Below are 22934 nucleotides of genomic sequence, written 5' to 3'. Positions count from 1 at the left end.
CTGTACGGGCACTCTGTCTGAGAAAGGAATCTCTGAGGTAAACATTAGTAGAGTTATGACAATGTAGAGAGAAAATACAAAGGATTTGGCAGCTTTACTTTATCTTTACTTTATAAACCATTTCAAGGGCTTTTTGTTGTTTTAACCTCCTGAGACACGGGTGTGACAGCATTTTCCATTTCCCTTTTTGATTTGTAACTAGTAGCACCTAATAAACATGCACACAGAAAAGACTAGACTTAAGTTTTCTACAAATTGTCGTCCTCGTTTGGGGACAGCAGGACTAAGTTGTGAAAATGTATATAATACTAAGCCGTAGAACGTCTGATTTTTTTTTTTAAATCAAATTGTTTATAATGTTTCCAGGAGTGTTGATTATTCATGTTTTTGAGATGTTACAGACATTACCTCAGATATTAGCATAATTAATTCTGATTCTAACTAATGGCCAGCATCATCCAATCACAGTCAACCATGTTGAAATAAAATTTAGCATTAAAAATTCGCCACCATAGGCCCTCGCGCCGTGGACCCTGAAGGGGAGCGTGTGCGTCCAACAGACCCAGCTCATGGACCCCTGACTCACCGCGAGGATGCCAGATTCCCCCTTTGTTATGAACACTATTCCCATTGGACACTTTATTATTCCCCTTTTATGGACATTTTACTTTTATTATTATTTCCAATAAATGCCTCTCCGAGGCTTGACGCCACACCCACGGTGTCTGTCTCTTGGTCACCACACCATAGAATCATAAACAATATTGTTATAAAATGTTATTATTAAAATGTGGACCATGTTGTTCAGTGGTTGGTTGATCGCTGGATGCCTGAAACTTAAGGAAGTTTAAGTGTTTAGAATGAGCAACTGCAAATTGACTCATGAACCGCAGCAGTGAAGTGAGATGACTGGATACGTGCAGTACTAAAAACTGTAGTACACATCTTATCTCTGGTAGCTGAACAAAATTTAAGCCAAATAACTGTACATTTGATAGGTAGAGACTTCTCCAAATGATCCAGAATGCAGCAGACGTCTGGTCTTCAATGAACCTAAGAGAGCACATGTTACACCACTCTTTGTCTCTCTCCACTGGCTGCCGGTTCATGCACGTATTAAATTCAAGGCCCTGATGCTGGCATATAAAACAGTCACTGGGTCTGCTCCAGCATACCTAAAAACATTTATGCAGAGGTACGTTCCCACCAGAAGCCTGCGGTTGGCTAAGGAACGTCGCCTTGTCGTACCAAAACAAAGAGGCACCAAAACACTTTCCCGGACTCTCAGTTTCATCATACCACGGTGGTGGAATGACCTTCCCAACTCAATCCGGGAAGCTAACTCACTCTCTATCTTCAAAAAACGGCTAAAAACACATCTTTTCCAGAAGCACTTAACCGGTCACAAAAAAAATATTTTATTTACATTTCTTGTTGCACTTAAATCTGTTTTGTAAACTATTCTGATGATAGTGAAACTTTGTAATATGGCACTTTTCATACCACTGTCTCCTTAAGATGATTCGCTTATGTTTTCCTCTTTTGTAAGTCGCATTGGATAAAAGCGTCTGCCAAATGAATAAATGTAAATGTAAATGTAGGTAGAGCTCTAAAAGTGACTATAGATTGCTCCCATTATAATGAATGAAGCTGCGCAAATTATATATATATATATATATTCAGTCATTTATCAGATGCTTTTATTCAAAAGCAACTTACAAATGAGGAACAAAACAAGTAATGTATCACATAAAAGTAAACAATTTCTCATTATTGAACTGCCAAGTTCTCACTAGTGCAGAATAAAGAGAAAATTATAATTAAAAAGCAATCCTTAACTTGTCTGCAGGTCATGCAGACCGCTTTATTGAAAGGCTTCATTGATTATAAGAGGAGCAATCCAATATTCCCGATCTTTCAGCTGAGGAAATAATTGTGAGCATCTAAACAATGCTACAATTTCACCGCCTCTCTTGCGCAGATGCTCAGTATCAACAATATGCCTGGAAAAGTCACTTCAGGTAAACATTTAAAGTTCTTGAGACAGTTTGTGGAGTGGGACGTGGTCATGTGTCTGTCATTGGGGAGAGAGGAAGCGGTAAGGGCCATCACCTGGTGGTTGTTAATACTAAACACCTGTGTCTTGTTTCGGTGACTTCCACTTGGCTCATGGGCAGGTATGACCCCAAATTGATAAGACTGCAGCGATAGCAGCCTGCCCATCTCCCAAGTCCAAAAAGGAGACAGTTCATGGGGCTGGCTGGCTATTGCAGAAGGTTTGTTCCTTATTATTCAGATGTCACCATCCCCTTGACTGACCTCACTAAAAATGGGGCACCAGATCCAGTCCAGTGCAAGGAGGCATGCCAACAGGCTTTCACGAGGGTGAAATCTGCACTCTGTGGCAGGTCGCATCTACATGCTCCTAACTTTTCTCTCCCCTTCATTTTACAGATAGATGCAGCTGTACATTAGTCGTAAGCTCTCTTTGAGGGAGACTAAGCACAGCACGAATGAAAAAGAGTGTCTTGCCATCAAGTGGGCGGTCCTAACCCTCCATTACTACCTGCTGGGACGTTGCCTGGGCCTGAGTCGGGAAGGAGGGGTATGTGGAGTGGGACGTGGTCTTGTTATTATTGGGGAGAGAGGAAGCGGTAAGGGTCATCACCTGGTGGTTGTTAATACTAAACACCTGTGTCTTGTTTCAGTGATGATGGAGACAGGCTATAAAAGGCCACCAGAGCCATGGACCGGGGGAGAGGGAGTTGTGTGAAGCTGGAAAGCCTGTCCTTTGTTTCTGAAGCTGAAAAAGCTTGAATAAATGCTGATTTTTTTGGACTGCCACCCCGCTTCCAGCATCCTTCTTGCCTTAAGAGCCTTAAAAGGATCTGGTCAGCAAAGGTACTTCAACTTGGGAATGACCATTTCTTGCATTTAAACATCATATTTTCGGGTAAACTGGTGTCATTGTTCAGAGATATTAAGTACAGTATGTTTAAATTGCCGCAAAGAATTGTGGTTTGTAAGTGCTAGTGAAGGCTACAGCTCCTGCGTTCTCTGAATTCCTGTGACAGAAAGTTGCATTCGAAGTGTCTTCCTTGCTTTTCTGAAACGAGCCTCTATGACGTATGCGGCCAACTTACACAATCTCCAGAGCACAAATCCTTTGAAATGAGACACAGTTAATGTCTGTGGCAATTCCATAAGAACGCAAGATGATAAAAGTTAGATGTCAAGCCAAGGTTTATTTTGAAAGAGGCTGGAAAGTGAGGTCACTTGTGCGGAAAGGACAAGCTGAGATTTGAGCTGATATTTTCAGTTATTTTAGCTGCCAGTGCACAACACAGTACATGTACAGGAGCATGAACTCAGGGCAAAGAACTCGTGTGTACTTTAAATGGTTGCTTGTTTCCAATAAGCTCTGCAAAAATGAAGGAAATTCTTTTGAGTATGACACATCAAGCTTGGTGCCCTGTTCATGCACTCTGATATGAGGCCTCTATTCACAGAAAGAGGAAGGTCAACCTCTGATTTAGCATTTCCCAACAAAACGATCAAAAGGTTAATCGATTTGATTTTTAGTAGGACTGCAATCTACAGTAGTGTAGCAGCTCACTTGACAACATCTACAAATTCAAAGCTGAGGTGTATAACTCCAGCGCCGCCTGAGTCACCAAATAGAAATGCAAAAATAAACATTGTTTTCAAACAGCTTTTTTGAACACTTCTCTCATCAACATAGTCTGGCCCTAAACTCATGCCACTGACTTAACAAACAGAGCCATTTTCAGAGAATCTCAAGAACAAAGAAAAATGCCCCTCCCTTGAATATCACCAGACTCTAAATAGCAATTACAACATTGTAAGATTGATATATAATAAATATCTTTTTAAGTAAACATATATACAAAACACAGGAATTGTGATAGTCAATTAAAAGCAAAACAATCTGTCTGTAAACAATTGCTGGAAAAATTACACACATCATGCACAATGTAGATGTCCTAACATGGCCTGACCGCATGTGTCCTTGATTTTCTCACACCTCATCAGTGTGCCGTGCATGCATGCGCCGGTCATTGACAGTACTAAAAGATTATCACAAAACAGCTGCAGTGGGTATGCGTCAACCGCATTTGTATTCACTCGCGTTCAGAGGACTATACTCAGAAAGGCAATGTGGTAGTAGCCTATAGTAGCCTATATCAAGGCCTTTTAAGTAGTATTGTTTAATTACCCTTGTGATGCAAATTTTTCCATCACATCTTTGAAATGAAATCAAAAACACCCCATACACTTTTATTAGTAACATCATTACCGAGATTAATAATGCTTCTGAATGTATTTAGGGTGGCTAGAAACATCATAACCCCAGTGAGATCCTCTCAAAGACCAGACAATGTTTTTTCTTATGTTGAAAAAAAAAAAAACATTATAAAAACAACTGACAATTAAAAAAAATTTCAGCCAAGGTAGCACTGAACATAGCATTGTTCGGTAGGTGTACGATTACAGAGACTATTTAGCCCAAGACATCCGACTTTTATTAAAAACAATGGCAGAAATTGGAGCGCCCAATATGGCGGCTCAAGAAAAGGAAGCCCCACCTTACAGTTAAAAGAGCCAATCACTTTTAAGTACAGAAATAATCATGTCAGTTAACTCAAAAATGTGCATGCACATTAGCTGGACCAGCCTGAAAATTTGGCTTTTTAGAGTGATCTGAGCTGAAGAAGCACAATTCATGATACTATTGCTGTCAGATTTTACCCATTTAATTAGATAAGAGCTGTACATTTATGCCACTTGTATACATGGAATATAGCTGTGCGTTCCCAGGAGTGCTCCCAAGATGGCTGACATGTGGACTGATTTGCCATGAAAGGGAATTTGACATTGATCAACAGAGAGGATCATTACCTGTGTTTTCCAAAAGTCAAATGTTAAGCATTTGTATATGCAATGTATGAACTTTGAGTCTCTGATGATTTTATTTGCATAAAAGTGAATGTTTATCATTAACTTTGTCCCTGGGTTCCACCATGTTCGTGTGATGTCATACACCTGGATCTTGGCAAAATCAAGGTCCCACTCACTTCTTTTCAAACGCATCCCAATGCAGGAGACCAGAAACACAAGCTTATCTGGAGAGATTCTGCATTTCACTACGTACCAATGTTGAAGTTTGGTGAACTGCATCCTACAAATTCGTATGACGAGATGACGTGTGTAAATGTCAATGCAATGGATTTCTGACTAATTTCAAATGTGGTTTGTGTGATCGGATCACAAAACACTTTGTAACTTTTATTTCACAAGTGAACTGTGCGTAAAGTGCAAGTAAAAGGGGTCCAAAGTGTAAGCGGGGCCTTTGTGGATTTCAACGTCATCAAAGGAAAAATCAGAGAAGAAGCTTCATCCTGCTCATGGTTGAGTGACACCTCTCCCAAACTTATCACACCTGACATCAGAATCAGCAGTGAGGTCATCCACTCAGATTCTTACATCCACAATATACCTGCTGATAGGTATATTCAACTCAAATATTGTAAAAAAAAAATGAGGTATGAGAATGCACGATGACAAACGCCCATCTGTGAATTCTTTACCACAATGGCATACACCCCACATGAACTTCTGATAAAGCTCAATTTACTCAGTGACACAGTTCAAGCGGAAACAAAATCAAACAGAGATTGCGTCTGTAGATGTAAACTCTGTGGCAGGAGGGAGTTTTGTTCAGGCTGAGGGAACGCAAAAAGAGAATGTGGCCAGGTGCATGTCACAGTCACGAAGAGAACACACAGGAAGCCAGGAAGGCAACAAAGAGATGAGCATATAACAACTGCTTCAAAGCAAAGTACTATGCTTCATTACTGGGCCGTGCTTCACTGAACCACGGAGACCGGGGCGAAAGGCTGAAAACTCTGTCTTCAGCTGGCACCAAGAGTAAAATACAACCGTAAAGAGTTCAATTCTTGTTAATGAAATAAATGCTGGTTAAAATGTAAAAGTGGCAAAAGATTGCACATAAAAGCAACTCCTTTTGATCCGTGAATTGTCATGACTTTTCCATACATTTTTAGTCAGATTTCAGGATAAGGGCTTTTAAAAACACTTTATAGAGATTACACTCACATAATGCAATTTCTAGCCAATGCATAATGAGAAAAATATGATATTCAATATAGAAATTTACTTGACCTTGTAAGATTTTGTAAATATTCAAGAATTTTCCAGGCCTGGAACATTTTTAGGTTTTCCATGATTTCGGAATTGAAACAAGGACGAATAAACACTTCTGGTTGTTTGCTAAGATGGCAAGTCCATGTCGGTAATCTCCAATTGGCCAAAAGTTGGTAGATATATGTGGCCGCTCTAACACTACTCTTACAATAGATTTTTTACCAAATGAAATTGCTAAAATAATTAGTGTTCTCTTACGAGAGGTTCTCTCTCGTATTGCGTAAGCTAGCTTACGCTACGGGAAAGATTCATCTTTTCTGAGATATTGAAGCCAAAAAATTATCCTTAATTTTTGTATCCATTGTCAACGCAGTGCGGCAGCTGCAGACCTTGAGCGGGCTAGCTAGCGAGCTCATAGGTTGCTCTGCGGCAACTGCTGCAGCCTATAGACGAGCTTGGGCTAACTCAGCATCCAATGAGAGGCGTCCGCACGCTCACTGCATCAAAGCCCGCCAAAATGGGCGTGACTTGAGTGCATATAAGCGTAGTTCGTAGGCTGGAACCCTGATTTTCATCTCTTCAGCGAAGCTCTTCGCATCGCTGACCTGGAAGCCGCGTCGCCGTTCGAGGGGCATCAAGCAAGCGTGGACAGCGCTAGAAGAAGCCGGCCGTCTCAGCCACCTTCAGCCATCCTGCGAAGCTACGCCATCCGACGACGTATCCTTTTATTCAGCAAGCTAGTTCTCACGAACTATTCACAAAAGAGTACGAGCGTCTTTTTCAAGATGCCTCGCTCCACTTGCGCCTCATGTCGCGCCCTTCTCAGCACAGGAGACCGCCACATCTGCGCACTCTGCCTGGGACTGGGGCACGCAGAGCTCGCCCTCACTGAGGGCGGATGCGATTTCTGCGAGGAGCTACCGATGTCGACCCTGCGGGCTCGACTCGAAGCGCTCAAAGCAGAAACCGCCGCGCCGCCTTACCTTCAGCCGTGCAGGAAGAAGCGCCACTCACAAAGGCTGCCGGAAACTGTGGTTGAAGCGACTGCCTCGCCGGAGCCTCTCCCTCGAGCATCGCTTTCACCCTCCCCGCCCCCCCGGGACTAGCAGTTGCCGCCGAGCGGCCGCACTGCTGCCATCTCGGATGATGAGGCGGAGGATAAGGGCCGCTGTTCCATCATGGCTTCGGACAGCGAGGAGTGGTCAGGCTCCCAAGCCTCCTCCTCGGCCCAGGAATCCAGCAGGACCCGCCCGAGTCGAAGGGGAGTTAACACGCCTCCTCACACAGGCCGTCGACCGCCTCGGGCTCGAGTGGTCACCGCCCCCTGAGCAGGCACCCAACAGACTCGACGGCTGCTTTCTTCAAAGCCATCGCCGCTCTACACCCGCGGCCCAAGCCGCATCTGCTCTGCACTCAATGGCCGTTTTACAGATCCTACAAGCAGACCTTCTTCAGGAGTGGGATGAGAAAGGCAGGCACCCAGAGGCTGTTACTGATCTACGAAGCGCGACAGACCTCGCCCTTCGCGCTACCAAAGCTGCAGCCCAAGCTCTAGGGAAGTGCATGGCCTCGCTGACTGTGACCGAGAGACACTTGTGGCTAACACTAGCCGACATGGGAGAAGCAGAGCGCTCCACGTTCCTCAACGCACCGCTCTCTCCGACCGGTCTCTTCGGCTCCGCGGTGAGTGGCATTGTTGACCGCTTCTCAGAAGTCCAGAAAGCCACCCAAGCCATGAACCTCTTCCTGCCGCATTGTGCTAGCTCCTCTGCAGGCCGCTCACGTGATCAGCCTCCTGCACGAGCCTCTTCACAGCGCCCAGTTCAACAAACTCAGACTTCTCAGCGTCGACAGGGCGGCCGCCCTCGATCACGCTCAGACAGCCGCCGCAGACCGCCGCCCCCCCGCGGGCCTCGATCTAAGGTAACGCTGAAACCCGAGCAGCCGAAGTCTTCCTAACTGTGTTGAACAAACGACAGCTCAGTCCCGCCGCGGCCAGACCACCGTCAAAGCTTCGCCCCCTGTCAGTCCCCTTCTCTCAGGCTACTGCAGTGGTGAATTTAGCAGCCAACAAGCCGGTAACACTGCCCGCTTGCCTGCACTCAAACGCCGTTTTCACGGCGACCCAAATAAATCTTGTAAAGAGCAAACATGTCTTATGTGTAGAAAATGTGCCCACAACCCAGTGTTCACCCCTACACACAAGCATAACACATCCCGTGCCCCTATCAGAGCACGCTCTCATAAAGCGGTTACGAACTGCTCGAGCGTCAGAGTCAATGAAGGCGCCCACAAATGCGTCGCGCGCCAATTCTCTGGCCGCTCTGTCACACGACCAGCCCTATGTGTAGAAAATGTGCCCACAATCCAGTGTTCACCTCTACACACAAGCACTGCATGTCTCGTGTCCCCACCAGAGCACGCTCACATAAAGCGGTAACGAACCGCTCGAGCGCTAGAGTCAATAAATGCGCCCACGAATACGCGCGGCGCCCATTCTCTGCCCGCTCTGTTACACGGCCAGCAAACATTCCTCTGTGTGTAAGTCCCGTGCCCATGACTATACTTGCAGCATCACGTAACAGATGTGACTCTTTCCCCATTCATTCCAATCGGAAGTCACTCACAAAACAGCCTGTTCATGCTGTCTGCAAGCAATCATGCATAAACACACTAAACGCTCACATATTTTGTTCAGTGCTCTGTGTGCGGCAGTCAGAGCCGAATTGGCCATTCACCCTCTAGCGTTACGCTTCAAAGCGTGGGAAGCTATTCCAGGGATATCCAAGTGGGTGTTAAGCACAATACAACAGGGCTATTTGCTACAGTTCGATCGCCGCCCCTCGCTTCAGAGCGGCTCGAAACCACTGTGAACACGGAAGCAGCGTGCATGCTTCGTTCAGAAATAGCAAGCCTTCTGTGCAAAAGGGCCATAGAGAAAGTGCCACCCTCTCTGAGCGAAGTCTGGGCTTTACAGCCGTTATTTTCTTGTTCCCAAGAAAGACGGCGACCTCAGACCCATATTAGATCTCAGGGTTTTGAACAAGGTGCTTGCAAAAGACCGCTCAAAATGCTTACAATCAGGAAACTCCTCGCGCATGTGCGCCAGGGGACTGGTTTATTTCTCTCGATCTGAAAGATGCATACTTTCAGATTCAGATAAATCCCGTCACAAGCCATTCTTGAGATTTGCCTTCGACGGCCAGGTTTATCAATACACCGTCCTTCCGTTCGGCCTGTCCTTAGCACCTCGTACTTTCGCGAAGTGCATGGATGCGGCGCCGCACCCCTGCGGAGTCAGGGTTTGCGAATTTTGAACTATTTGGACGACTGGCTGATTATGGCACAGTCACATATGGAGCTTCTGTCTCACAGAGCAGTTCTCCTCAGCCATCTGAACAGTTTGGGTCTTGCAGTCAATTGGACCAAGAGCTCACTACAGCCCAGTCAGACAATGTCCTTCCTTGGAATAGAACTAGACTCCGTGGCAATGACGGCTCGCTTATCTACACAGCGCCAGCCGTGTTCAGCGACTAGCCGCGATCTTTTCAGATGAACAGCCTCACGCCTCTGAAGAAATTCCAGAGAGTGCTAGGTTACATGGCCTCAGCCGCAGCAGTACTTCAGCTGGGTTTACTGCACATCGCTCGCTTCAGCATTGGCTAAACACCGCGCGTCTCGCCAGGCTTGGGCCACAGGCCGCCAGCCCATCAAGGTGACTCAGACCTGCATTTCAGCTCTGCAGCCCTGGACAGTGGCCGAATGGTATCAGCGGGAGTGACAATGGGAGCTGTATCTCGCCGAAAGTCATCTCGACAGACGCGTCCAACACGGGTTGGGGCGCGGTCTCGCGAGGGCTCTCCGGTTTTCGGCCTATGGTCAGTTCAGGAAAAGCTCCTTCACATAAATTGTCTGGAAATGATAGCGGTCGAGTACGCGCTCGTGCGCTTTCTCGGTCATTCAGGGTCACCACGTCCTGGTCCGTTCGGACAACAGATCTGTGGTATCCTACCTAAACCATCAGGGCGGTGTCAGATCCAGGAACCTATTCCATCTGACCAAACGCATACTGAGTTGGTCCCAGTGCCACCTGCGCTCGATGAGGGCGACGCACGTGCCAGGCCACCTGAACGACAGCCCGGACAGACTGTCCAGAGACAATATTCCCCAGGGAATGGTCCCTGCACGCTCAAACAGTCCAGACGTTATGGCACCTATTCGGCAGAGCAGAGATAGACCTCTTTGCGTCCAAAGAGAACTCTCACTGACCAATATTTTTCTCGAAGCGAGGACGCCAGCTGGCCCAGGACTGGCCCAGACGCCCGCTTTACGCCTTCCCTCCCATCTCGCTATTGCCACAGGTAATGCAGAGGATCAGGGAAACGCGTCACTCGGTGCTCCTCATAGCCTCGCGTTGGGAGAATCAGACATGGTTCCCGGAGCTTACGCAGCTGTCAATGACAGCGCCGTGGCCCATCCCAGTGAGAGCAGATCTCCTCTCTCAAGCTCGCGGCACAATCTGGCATCCCCACCCAGAGCGCTGGGCGCTGCATACGTGGGTGATCAACAACTACCCGTCGCTCTGCCAGAAGGAGTAATAAACACCATCATACACGCTAGAGCCCCTTCCACGAGAAGACTCTATGCGTCAAAATGTTCTGTGTTCTCAAAATGGTGCACCGACAGAGACCTGGACCCGCGGACATGTGGGGTGTCGTCGCTGCTCGTATTTCTACAAGAGCTGCTGGATAAGGGCAGATCCCCATCCACGCTCAAAGTGTATGTGGCGGCCGTTGCGGCATTCGCTGAACCCCTGCACGGCCAGTCATGTGGTAAAAACGAGCTGGTCATCCGCTTCCTCAGGGGAGCTAGAAGGATGAACCCCCCATCGGTTCCTATCTGGGATCTTCTATAGTTCTCGAAACTATGAAATCCCCCCCTTCGAACCACTTCAATCCATGGATTTGAAATACCTTTCACTCAAAACCGTTTTTCTGACTGCCCTGTCATCAGTCAAATGTGTGGGAGACCTTCACGCGCTGTCTGTCAGTGCTGCGTGTCTTGAGTTTGGACCAAGTGACTCCAAGGTCATTTTAAAGCCTAGACACGGCTATGTTCGCAAGGTGATCGGTACTCCTTTCAGAGCACAGGTCATTTCCCTATCGGCGCTGTCAGCACCCGATAGCGAACGCGACGCCAATCTCCTTTGCCCGGTCAGAGCACTGAGATTGTATACTGCGCGCTCCGCCGCTTTCAGACGCTCTGAGCAGCTTTTCGTTTCGCTCGAGGGCGCACCAAAGGTCTCGCCGCCTCGAAACAGACACTATCTAGATGGATAGTGGAAGCTATTGCTGCTGCATACGCGCACAAAGACCTGCCATGCCCGTTGGGCATTAGGGCTCACTCCACTAGAGGCATGGCATCCTCGTGGGCATGGTCCAGCGGGATTTCCATTCACGACATATGTGTGGCAGCGGGATGGACTTCCCCCTCCACCTTTGTCAGATTTTACAATATGGAAGTGCCCGCTCTGCAGGCAAAACTACTAGCGGTTTAATACGCTACAGCTCCCCTGGTGAATGTGTCCCCTGATGGGACACATTCCACACAGACCGGCACCGCCGCTCTGTCGTTCCCTTCCCACTATGTGCTTATGTATTACACAATCAATGACCCGCATTCTTGCCGGCCAAATATTATTTCCCCACTCATAAGGGCTCCCCGGTCCCCCTTAATTCCCTGGGGCTCATACAGTGGATGCTTGAGTGCGACGGCGTTGACAATGGGTTCCGTAAGCGTAAGCTAGCTTACGTAATACGAGAGAACCTCTTGTAAGAGAACGTATCGGTTACCTAACGTAACCTTGGTTCTCTCTAGATGAGGGAACGAGTATTGCGTAGCCGGCCGTGCTTCGCGCCACCGGCGACTTTTACGCTTCAGTCAATGAAAACCAGGGTTCCAGCCTACGAACTACGCTTATATGCACTCAAGTCACGCCCATTTTGGTGGGCTTTGATGCAGTGAGCGCGGACGCCTCTCATTGGATGCGAGTTCAGCCCAAGCTCGTCAATAGGCTGCAGCAGTTGCCGCAGAGCAACCTATGAGCTCGCTAGCTAGCCCGCTCAAGGTCTGCAGCTGCCGCACTGCGTTGACAATGGATACAAAAATTAAGGATAATTTTTTGGCTTCTATATCTCAGAAAAGATTAATCTTTCCCGTAGCGTAAGCTAGCTTATGCAATACTCGTTCCCTCATCTAGAGAGAACCGAGGTTACGTTAGGTAACCGATACGTTTTCAGACAGATTTCCCTAACACTCCCTCCACCATTGGTTACCCACACCGATAATCCAAGCCAATAACTCACACAACTGGTTGAGCCAGTATAAGTGTTTTTTGACCTCCTCGAGCATTTCACAGCTTAAATATGAAAAAATAGGCATCCGGTACAGGACGTCTTCATTTCGGCCAAAATTTGGGAGAACAGGAAAGCACATTTCTAAAAACTCGACTAAAGAAAATACTAATTGTTGCGAGTTTCCATCCACTACGTAATGTGCATTAACATGAGGGAGATGTCTCGTCATAATGGAGCAGCTGAATGACCTCTCCCTGCTTTGGGGACAGTTTTATTTGCAAGATTGGAGCAAGTATTTCATTTTATGCATCCATGAAAAAGTGTAATATCTGATATAATGTGGGCCGAAATAGCTGCGATGCCCACACACCGCCAGTCTCCGCATACCTGGAAGCGCACGCTCTCAAAACTGATCTGGCGGATTGTGAGGAACAACTTTATTGACCAGCAGTGGGTTAAACACTTCAGAATGACAAACAATATGTTTAAAGAATTGTGTGCCAAGGTCGGACCTTTCGGTGGGCAAATCACATCAAGCTATCATTTACATTTACATTTATGCATTTGGCAGACGCTTTTATCCAAAGCGACTTACAGTGCACTTATTACAGGGACAATCCCCCCGGAGCAACCTGGAGTTGAGTGCCTTGCTCAAGGACACAATGGTGGTGGCTGTTGGGATCGAACCAACAACCTTCTGATTAACAGTTGTGTGCACTCATAACACGTTGCCATCACCTTAATGTGCATTTTACTAATCCGAAACTCTAGAAAATCCACCTCCTCCAAGCGCATAAAATTTTAGGCAAATTTATAAAGTTTATTTGCATATCAAGCATTTCCATTCAGGATTTCAAAATGTGCATAAAAACAGTTGGAAGGAAACCCATGATAGTATAAATAATTGAACTGAATTTAAAATATTATTTAAATTTGAATGAAGTTGATTGAAACTCAAAATCGGGTTTACTTAAAAGACATAAAGCTCATTCAACAATTTACTTTGATTTCAGTCAACTTTATGCAACTTTCCCTCTTAAGCTGACACAACTTAAAATCTTAAAGCAACATGAAACATTCCTTTATGTTGACACAAGAAGATTTCTTTAGTCTCAAAAATGTAATTTCTTTTACTTTACATGAATTTAACATCTAGGCCTTGAGAACTATCAACAAGTCGGGGAAATAACTAATAAAAACTGTAGAAACTTTACCTTCATGTATCTGTCCTTTTTAATACTTGTCCATTTGGTACACATTTCCAAACTTCTTTCACTGAGCCCATCAGTTGTGCTTTTATTTTCTTTACCTACAGCTGAAATTATGCAAAAGAAAAAAGAAAGAAAGTTGAGTTCAGATGAGAGCAGCACACCGCAGGTGCACAGTGGCACAGCAGAGCTGCAGATAAGCACATTTCTTCAAGGTTTGGTCTAGCGCAAGATTTTAAAAGCATGCTTTATTGTAAGCATTTCTATAACATATACAAAGCATATTATTTCTTTAAAGTATTAGTACAAGTATTCCATCTTATCACAGTTCAGCATGGATCTAGGTTTCACAATATCACAAAACAGCAGCAAATTCTACAAGGTTTTGAGAATAAATTGCACAGATATTGGATTTAGTATCAACTTGAATAAAGCCTCTGAAATTCACATTTTTCTTCTCATGCAAGTCTTTTACATTTTCATAAGATCTATCTTTGCACTGCCAGGTTGTGCCTTCTGAATTTATAACTTCGGCTGTATTTACCAATAAACAAAGTCAGCATACTCGGTCTCAAAACTAGATTCACGTTTCTGAGCAACTTATGCAATAAATAACTGTGGATGTTTCATATCAGTTCCCCTCAAGTTCACACAGGTTTCCTAGCAGAGTAACCACAGGTGGACAATGCCGATATCTAGAGGACGAGGTGGCTGATGTGTGATATAAATGGCAATATAAAACAACAGCTGAAATCAAACAAACACCTATTTTACACTATTTGTACTCAAAATTCACTCGAATCATTCATATAATCAACATTTTTATTTTCTGTTGACAAGACTATTGGTAGATTTCAGAATTGAAACAAGGACGAATAAACACTTGTGGTTGTTTGCTAAGATGGCAAGTCGATGCCGGTAATCTCCAATTGGCCAAAAGTTGGTAGCTATATATGGCCGCTCTAACACTACTCTTACAATGAAATTGCTAAATTAATGTGATAATGTGAGTGTTTTCAGACGGATTTCCCTAACACTCTCTCCACCATTGGTTGCCTACACTGATAATCCAAGCCAATAACACACACCATTTGTTGAGCCGGTGTTATAGTTTTTTGCCCACCTTGAGCATTTCACAGTTTAAATAGGCATCCACTACAGAACATCTTCATTTCTGCCAAAATACAGGAGAGCTGGAAACCATAGTCAGTATATTTTGGTACTGAAAGGAGTATTAATTAACACTGAACAATGGCTGCCTGCCACTAGTCACCTAAACTGATAATCCCACCCCAACTCACACCATTGGTCTAGCCAATGTTGCTATGTCAAGTTGCAATGAGTTGCAATCAAAAAGAACAATGTTATGATAATGCCACAGCATTTACTCTTCAGAGGAATCAACCTAGGAATAGCTCACTTAGTTTCTGCATGTTAAGCTTGAAAGGAGACTTTCTTTAACATACAAAAAATATATTAACTTCAAGAGTCTGAATACGTTTTGGTGCCACTGTACATTCCAAGTGCCTAAAATTCAGTAATTTGAGGGCAAGATTTAAAGAAAGAAGTATTTTAAATACACAACATAAGTTCACATACTTTTTAAACTCATAGGTCTCTTGTCATTACCATGTTTAGGGTCTGGCTCAAGCAACTTGACGTTAACTGCTGTGGATGACATCAAAGAGGCCGATGTTGATACCTTGTTTTCATCACCAGGACTTGGCTTAAATTAACTTTTACCATATTCCCCTTCAGAGAGAACAGCAGAGCTCAGCCTGGTTCATCATCTTTTTTTCTTTGCCGAAGGCTCGAGTTTTATTTCCTCAACAGCGGGTGCCTCGGGTACCTCAGACATCCCCACGGACAACCACGGAGGCCTTGCTTCGGGTGTCTCGGGGACGATGGATGTTTCCTTTACTTTATCTCTCGATGAGCCAATTAATATTTCTTTGAGATCAATATTTTCGTGTTTTCACTTTCTACTATGTGATGTTATGGAGTCACCCTTGCTCTTCTTCTTGTTGGAATGGTCAACAAAAGTTGTTGGCCGGCGAGAAGTCTTCAAACACCTCACCATCATCAACATCTTAACTAGCAGGATTTTCAAACAAGTCTGTGGAGACTTGGAGATTTTAGGAACAGGCTTGGGAGTTCCTGGATCACTATTTTGTGCAACATTTTCATTTTCCGTGTCAAAACTGCTTGATGGAGAGGACTTCCTGGAGTTGGCACGTTTGGAGTTTGTCTGCACTTTGAAGTTATTCGCTTTCAGGCAAGAAACCTTCGGGTCTTTCAGGACCGCAAGATGAACCTCTAGACATTCCAGCGTTTTTGGTTACAGATTGAGATTTGAGGTGAGAATTTTGTTCACTTTCAGATGACATTTTATTAATGAAACTCACTAAAGTGGCCTGACTCTTTCCTCCAGTTTTGTTCACTGAGGATCTTCTTGATCTTTTTGTAGATAATGGTGGGACTTTAGGATTTCTTTTAACATCTGTGAGGCTGAGAGGCATGAAAATCAGACAATTTTACAACAATGGAATAAAAGTTCCACTTCTGTCGCTCTCTCCACGTTGTGTCAGAGAAGCGACACTAGGGGTCTCTCTTGAGCGCCGATATATATACCTCTGTTCTATGAAAAAAGGCCAATGAGAAGTTGGCAGACGGTATTTGCATATCCCGCCCCCGGACATACGGGCATTTAAGTGGGGCAAATACAGGAGTTCATTCAGAAAATTTCTTCGGAGCCGATGGTCGTGCATGCAGTCTGCTGCGAGTCACACACCAGATCCTGTTTAATCCTCTGACGCTCTGCATGCTGTTGGATCTTATGGCGCATAACAGCGGCTTTCTCCTTCCTTGCACGGCTGTGCATTTTGTTGCCCCTGGGTGCTTCGACAGCACAGACAACTCGAGAGAGTTATTCTTAAAGAGTAATTTCGCTCTACAAAGAGCAAAACACAGCGGCGTTGAACGTCCTTCTCAGGACGTGTCTTTTTAAAGACGGTTTTTCCGCCCCTGTGTAGTTTCTGGATGCGGTTGATTTCTCCCCACCTCTGATGGTCGTAAAAACTGCCTTGCATACCTGGGTTGCAATCACACGCAGGCAGCGTTTTTATGAATGGTCTATGTTTTCAGTACGAGAACATGACAGCACTGAGGTCGTAGGCTTTTTCTTGTATTGAGAGAAAGCCACTTCAGCCGCCGCCCGCACCTCACCTCCTTCCTACGGGATTGAGGCAGGCGCCGCGGGCGTTGAAAGACGATCTGGGGAGAATAACGGGACGCTTTCGCCGGGTAAATCCCCTCGAAACCTCCCGCCTCCCCGGCACGCTTGCCTGCTTCCCCCGAGCTCGGGATTAGTGCGGTTCGCTTAACGGCCTACCGTCCGGTCCCTCGAGCTCCCTGGCATTGGATGATGACATCAACGCTGCATCGGAGAGCGTAACAGTGGCGTCGGATGCGGATAACTCGCCTAGGCCACCACCTTCGGGTCTGCCGCCCAGTCTGAGCCTGACGCACGGAGGTCCGCTATGCTTCATTGGTTCCACAGGCATGTGCGCCGCTCACAGCCACGCACCCCCCACCCCCGTTCCTTCTTGGACGTGCATGACTAGCTGAGCAAGCCCAGCTTCCTCGCTCCTCCGCTCTCGCTACCCTCGGTGGTAGAACGGTCCCAGACCGCTACCCCCTGCACGCCATGGCCCCCTCCTGCAAGCCCACCGGGCCAAGGCACTTCAAAATCTGTTCTCACGGCACTTTGCTTCCAGGTTTCAACAGTCCCGGCATGCTGGACGCGGCCACAGTCCGCCTTCAGCCCCACGACTGTTCCACGGCTGGCCGGTTCAGACGAGTCCAGAGGACGCCAACATCAGATCTCCTCCTCAGTCACGAACCCGCCTCCTGCCGGGTGCGCGGAGCAAGGTAAGTGCTTTGAGTCTGTTCTCAGCACCAGAGCCTCGGGACGCTTCACTGCCTCCCGACGCCGTATTACCTGTTCCACCCCGCTGCGAAGCTCCGCCGGGTGAGTCCAAAATACTTGTCCCCTTGGTGCCCCTAGCACGGAGTTTAGAGGCGTGGCTTTCACTGCCCAACCCGTCACGCTGGCTGCACCGGACCATTCGACTCGGTTACACAATTCAGTTTGCCAGGCTTCCGCCCCCCTTCATGGGCGTCAATTTTTCCGCAGTATACGGCGAACATGCCAAGTCCCTGCATGAGGAAATCGTCTCTCCTTTACTAAAAAAGCAAAGACGCGACAGAGCCTGTCCCTCCAACCGAAACGAAGAAGGGTTTCTACAGCCCTTCGTTGTACCCAAGAAAGGCGGCAGCTTACGACCGATCTTGGACCTGCGAGTTTTCAACCGGGCTCTGTTCAAACTCCCGTTCAAAATGCTCACCCAGAAACAAAATTCTGTCTGGCGTCCGGCATCTAGATTGGTTCACAGCGGTAGACCTGAAGGACGCGTACTTTCACGTCTCGATCCTGCTACGTCACCGACCGCGTTCGACGGTCAGGCGTATCAGTACGAAAGTCCTCCCCTTCGGCCTGTCTCTGTCCCCTCGCGTCTTCACGAAAGTCGCAGAGGCAGCCCTTGCCCCGCTCCGAGAAGCCGGCATACGCATACTCAATTACCTTGACGATTGGCTCATCCTGGCCCCCTCGCGAGAGTTACTATGCGCGCACAGAGACCAGGTGCTTAGGCACCTCAGCCTTTTGGGGCTTCAGGTCAACTGGGAAAAGAGTAAGCTCGCCCCGGTTCAGAGCATCTCTTTTCTCAGCATGGAGTTAGACTCAGTCTCAATATCAGCACGTCTCTCCAACGAGCGTGCACAGTCGGTGCTGAAATGCCTCGCTTCCCTCAAGCCAGGCACTGTGGTCCCTTTTACGTTTCCAAAGGCTCCTGGGGCATATGGCATCCTCCGTGGCGGGCGCGGCGCTGGGGTTGATGCACATGAGACCACCTCAGCACTGGCCTCAGACTCGAGTCCAGAGACGAGCATGGTGCCATGGCACGCACTGTGTGAGAATCACCACCGCCTGCCGTCAAACCTTCAAACCCTGGACAGACCTCTGCTTTCTAGGGGCAGGAGTACCCTTGCAGCAGGTGTCCCGACGTGTCCTGGTCACAACCGACGCCTCCAAACTGGGTTAGGGCGCCGTATGCAATGGGCACGCAGCTGCAGGCCGTTGGAACCGGGCCCCGCTGCGTTGACACATCAACTGCCTAGAGCTGCTGGCTGTTTTCTTTGCCCTGAGGAAGTTTCTCCCGTTAATTCGAGACAAACATGTCCTAGTCAGGTCAGACAGCACCACAGTGGTAGCCTACATAAATCGCCAAGGCGGAGTACACTCCCACCAAATGTCACAGCTCGCCCGTCGTTTCCTCCTTTGGAGCTAGCAGCGACTCAAGTCACTGCGCACCACTCACATCCCCGGCAACCTCAATGTGATAGCGGACGTGCTGTCATGACAACGCTTGTCCAGCGGGGAGTGGAGGCTCCACCCGCAGTCGGTCCAGCTGATCTGGGACCAGTTCGGCAAGTTAGGCCCAGGTAGACCCGTTTGCCTCCCAAGGAACCTCCCACTGCCCGCTCTGGTATGCCTGGTGTTCCTACAGGAGAGGAGGCTGTCCCCCTCCACCCTCAAGGTGTATGTTGCCGCCATTGCGGCTCACCACGACACGATAGACGACAAGTCTCTAGGTAAGCACGACTTAATTATCAGGTTCCTAAACGGCGCCCGGAGGCTAACTCCCTCCTGGCCAAGCCTGTTTCCCTCCTGGGATCTCTCGGTCGTCCTCACGGGCCTCCAGAGACCCCCCTTCGAGCCGCTAGATTCAGCTGGACTCAGGGCCCTTTCTCTCAAAACGGCCCTGCTGATCACGCTCGCCTCCATCAAGAGGGTCGGGGTGACACTTGCCTGGAGTTCGGTCCGGCAGACACATACGTGATCCTAAGACCGCGACCGGGCTACGTGCCCAAGGTTCCTACCACACCCTTTAGAGATCGGGTAGTGAACCTGCAAGCGCTGCCCCGGGAGGAGGCAGACCCAGTCCTTTCGTTGTTGTGTCCGGTATGTCCTTTGCGTATCTATCTGGACCGCACGCAGAGCTCTAGACGTTCTGAGCAGCTCTTTTTCTGCTTCGGGGGACAGCAGAAAGGGAACGCTGTCTCCAAACAGAGGCTCGCCCACTGGGTTGTCGATGCCATTTCACTGGCTTATCACACCCAGGCCGTGACCCCCCCTTGCGGGTCCGAGCTCACACAACCAGGAGTGTTGCGTCCTCATGGGCACTGGCCAGGGGCACCTCCCTAGCAGACATCTGCAGAGCAGCAGGGTGGGCAACACCTAACACTTTCGCGAGATTCTACAATCTCCGAATTAAGTATATATCGCCCGTGTTCTCTCAGGTCCGAGCCCGTAGAACTCGGTAACACGCTGACGATCTGGCCGGGTGAATCGCTTGCGCCTAGCGCCCTTTCCCTCAGCCGAGGTAAAATAGTGCGCCTTTGTTCCCAGGAGACCCCATCTTCGGATCCCTGGTTGATTCCTCCCTAGCCCTTTTGGGTCGGCAGTTCAGCGGAGGAACTCGCCGACCCAAGCCACTACGGGTACTCAATCTACCCTGTACTGGAATAGGTACTCCACATGTTAAGGCCTCCTGTTCGGACTCCCCGTGTGTAATTCCACGGTACTGCCCCCTCACGAGCGGACTCCCGTGTCTCCCTTAGGCAATTCCAGCTGCCTCGGTCGCCGTGCTGTAAGCTTCCCCCCTCTACGAGGCTGGATCTACCACCGCGCCAACTTTCCCACATAGGTCCTAAGCGGCCATGTGATGTATTCGCCACTCTTTGCCTCCCCTGCAGGGTAGGTGTGGTCTCCGCAGGGTCTTCTCCCCCTGAAAGAATAGGAAACGGGGTAAGACCCCCTTCCCTTAATGCATATAAGGGCCCCGGCCGTAGTTGCACTATGCGAGAAAAATAGAGAGAAAAGAGGCCCAGCCAGGCTTGGCCCGTTCCCAGGTTGGCAAGCATCACCTTGTTCCCCTCTCCAGGGTAACCAGAAGGATTCTGATGGCTTTAATGGGGCACTGGGGAAGGGTACGTGCAGCCTGATACAGCTGGTCGCCTTTGCACGTAAGAATACCTGCCCGCTCCTGTATCAGCAGTTCACGTACACGGCTCAGCGCATGGCACGTTTAAAGGTGGACCCCTAGTGTCGCTTCTCTGACACAACGTGGAGAGAGTGACAGAAGGGGAACGTCTAGGTTACGTATGTAACCTCCGTTCCCCGATGGAGGAAACGAGACGTTGTGTCTTCCCCGCCACGTCGCTGAGCCGAGCCACTGTTGTGGCCGGACCATTTCCGGCTCCTCAAAAAAATCCTGAATGAACTCCCGTATTCGCCCCGCTTAAATGCCCGTATGTCCGGGGGCGGGATATGCAAATACCGTCTGCCAACTTCTCATTGGCCTTTTTTCATAGAACAGAGGTATATTTCGGCGCTCAAGCGAGACCCCTAGTGTCGCTTCTCTGACACAACGTCTCGTTCCCTCCATCGGGGAACGGAGGTTACATAAGTAACCTAGACGTTTACTTGTATGTACTTGAAAAAGTATAAAATTGAAAAGGCCAAAATTTAGTTGTTTTGAGTTCTAGTGTGCTTCAGCCAGCATTTAAATTAGAAGCCTAAATTGTCCTCCATTTAATGTAGTCTGGTGTAATAGCTTTGGGAGACCACAAGGGGGTGATAGATATCATTGTGAATGATAGGGATGTGCAGAGAAAGGCAACAAACAGGTACAACCTAAAGCTGCAGAGCTTTGAACCTTTACAGAAAAGTTCAGTCATGATGTATTTTATATATACAGTATATATATTTTTTTAATAACATAAAGGAAATACAATTTGGCTTTTTAAAATTTAATTAAAAGAAATAATGGACAAATAAATGTATTATGAAAATACTATAGCTGTAAGTTGCACCCTTAGATACAATACAAGTTCTTCTAGAACACAAAACTCAAAACTAAAAAGATGTTCTTGAGAGGATGAGAGGAATTACCAGTGGGTGAGAGATGTTCACGTTGAGCTCTCATTTCTCTCAAATGCTGAGCCATGCTGTCAGAGTGCTTTAAAGAGGGACTGTACACTATTCCATTCTCCTCATCAATAATGAATGGTGATGTGTCAGAAACTGGATAAAAAAATTAATTAAAAAAAATTCACAAATGAACATCAAATCTAACAAATCCATTAAATTGTTGAAAAAAACTTTTCCTGCCCTCACCGACAGGGGATGAGGAGATAAGGCCTTCCATCATCTTGTCTAATTTTCTTTTCATACGTCTGTCAATCTCAAGGGTTTTCACAGGAATTTCCCTTGGCTGCATGCAATGGTGCTACAAAAACAAACAAAAGCATTGACGAGGCTTCTTAAGACTCGCAAGGACTTCTTTAATAAGATGTCAAGTCAGGGTGGTTGTGCGCCATTCACAATTTCATTTACAGTAGATTGCCTTTTAAATTCAAATCCAATTCCTGAATTTGACTTGGTTACAAAAAGGTGCAGAATTCAAGTATTAATTAAATCATTAGTACAGTTTTACTACAGGAACACCTTTATTTATTTATTTTTAAACCATGGTTCCTACCAAAAAACACATCATTTCAAAAATTAACCATAGTTTTACTATCGTAAACCTGCAGTAACCATGCCAAATGATCCATGATTTATTTGCAGAATGAAACTACCATAGTTTTAGTTTTCCTGTGGTTTACTACATTCGCTAAACTGTTCAATAAATGTTATTGTAGTAAAACCATGATAAATAGTGTGGTTTTACTAGAAATACAGTTACACTGTGGTTTTACTACAAAAACCACTGGTCTATATATATTATTGGAAAAATGTCACCTGGTCCGACAAATGGTAGGGTCAGAATTTGGCATAAACAACATGAATCCATGGATGCATGGATTCATGTTGTTCTGGCTGGAGGTGGTGGTTTAATGGTGTGGGGATTGTTTTCTTGGCACACATTAGTGCACCTTAATACCAGTTGAGCAGTTTAAATTCCAGTCTACCTGTGTATTGTTGCTGACTAAGTGCATCCCTTTATGACCACGATCTATCCATCTTCTAATGTCTACTTCCAGCCAGATAACACACCAT

General features: G+C 46.9%; 1 protein-coding gene across 1 annotated transcript in view; it reads right to left on the bottom strand.

Moving 5' to 3' along the window:
• Positions 1 to 22934, bottom strand: part of LOC127617763 (microcephalin-like) — an 80780-nt gene that overhangs the window by 41426 nt on the left and 16420 nt on the right. The window contains 3 exon segments of the mRNA XM_052089840.1: positions 13757 to 13857; positions 21825 to 21956; positions 22050 to 22161. Coding sequence (XP_051945800.1) covers positions 13757 to 13857; positions 21825 to 21956; positions 22050 to 22161 — 345 coding nt within the window.

The sequence above is a fragment of the Xyrauchen texanus genome, chromosome 24 (genome assembly GCF_025860055.1).
Source record: "Xyrauchen texanus isolate HMW12.3.18 chromosome 24, RBS_HiC_50CHRs, whole genome shotgun sequence".
Classification (NCBI taxonomy): domain Eukaryota; kingdom Metazoa; phylum Chordata; class Actinopteri; order Cypriniformes; family Catostomidae; genus Xyrauchen; species Xyrauchen texanus.
The sequence above is the reverse complement of the archived record's forward strand: the minus strand, read 5'-3'. Positions and strand labels throughout refer to the sequence as shown.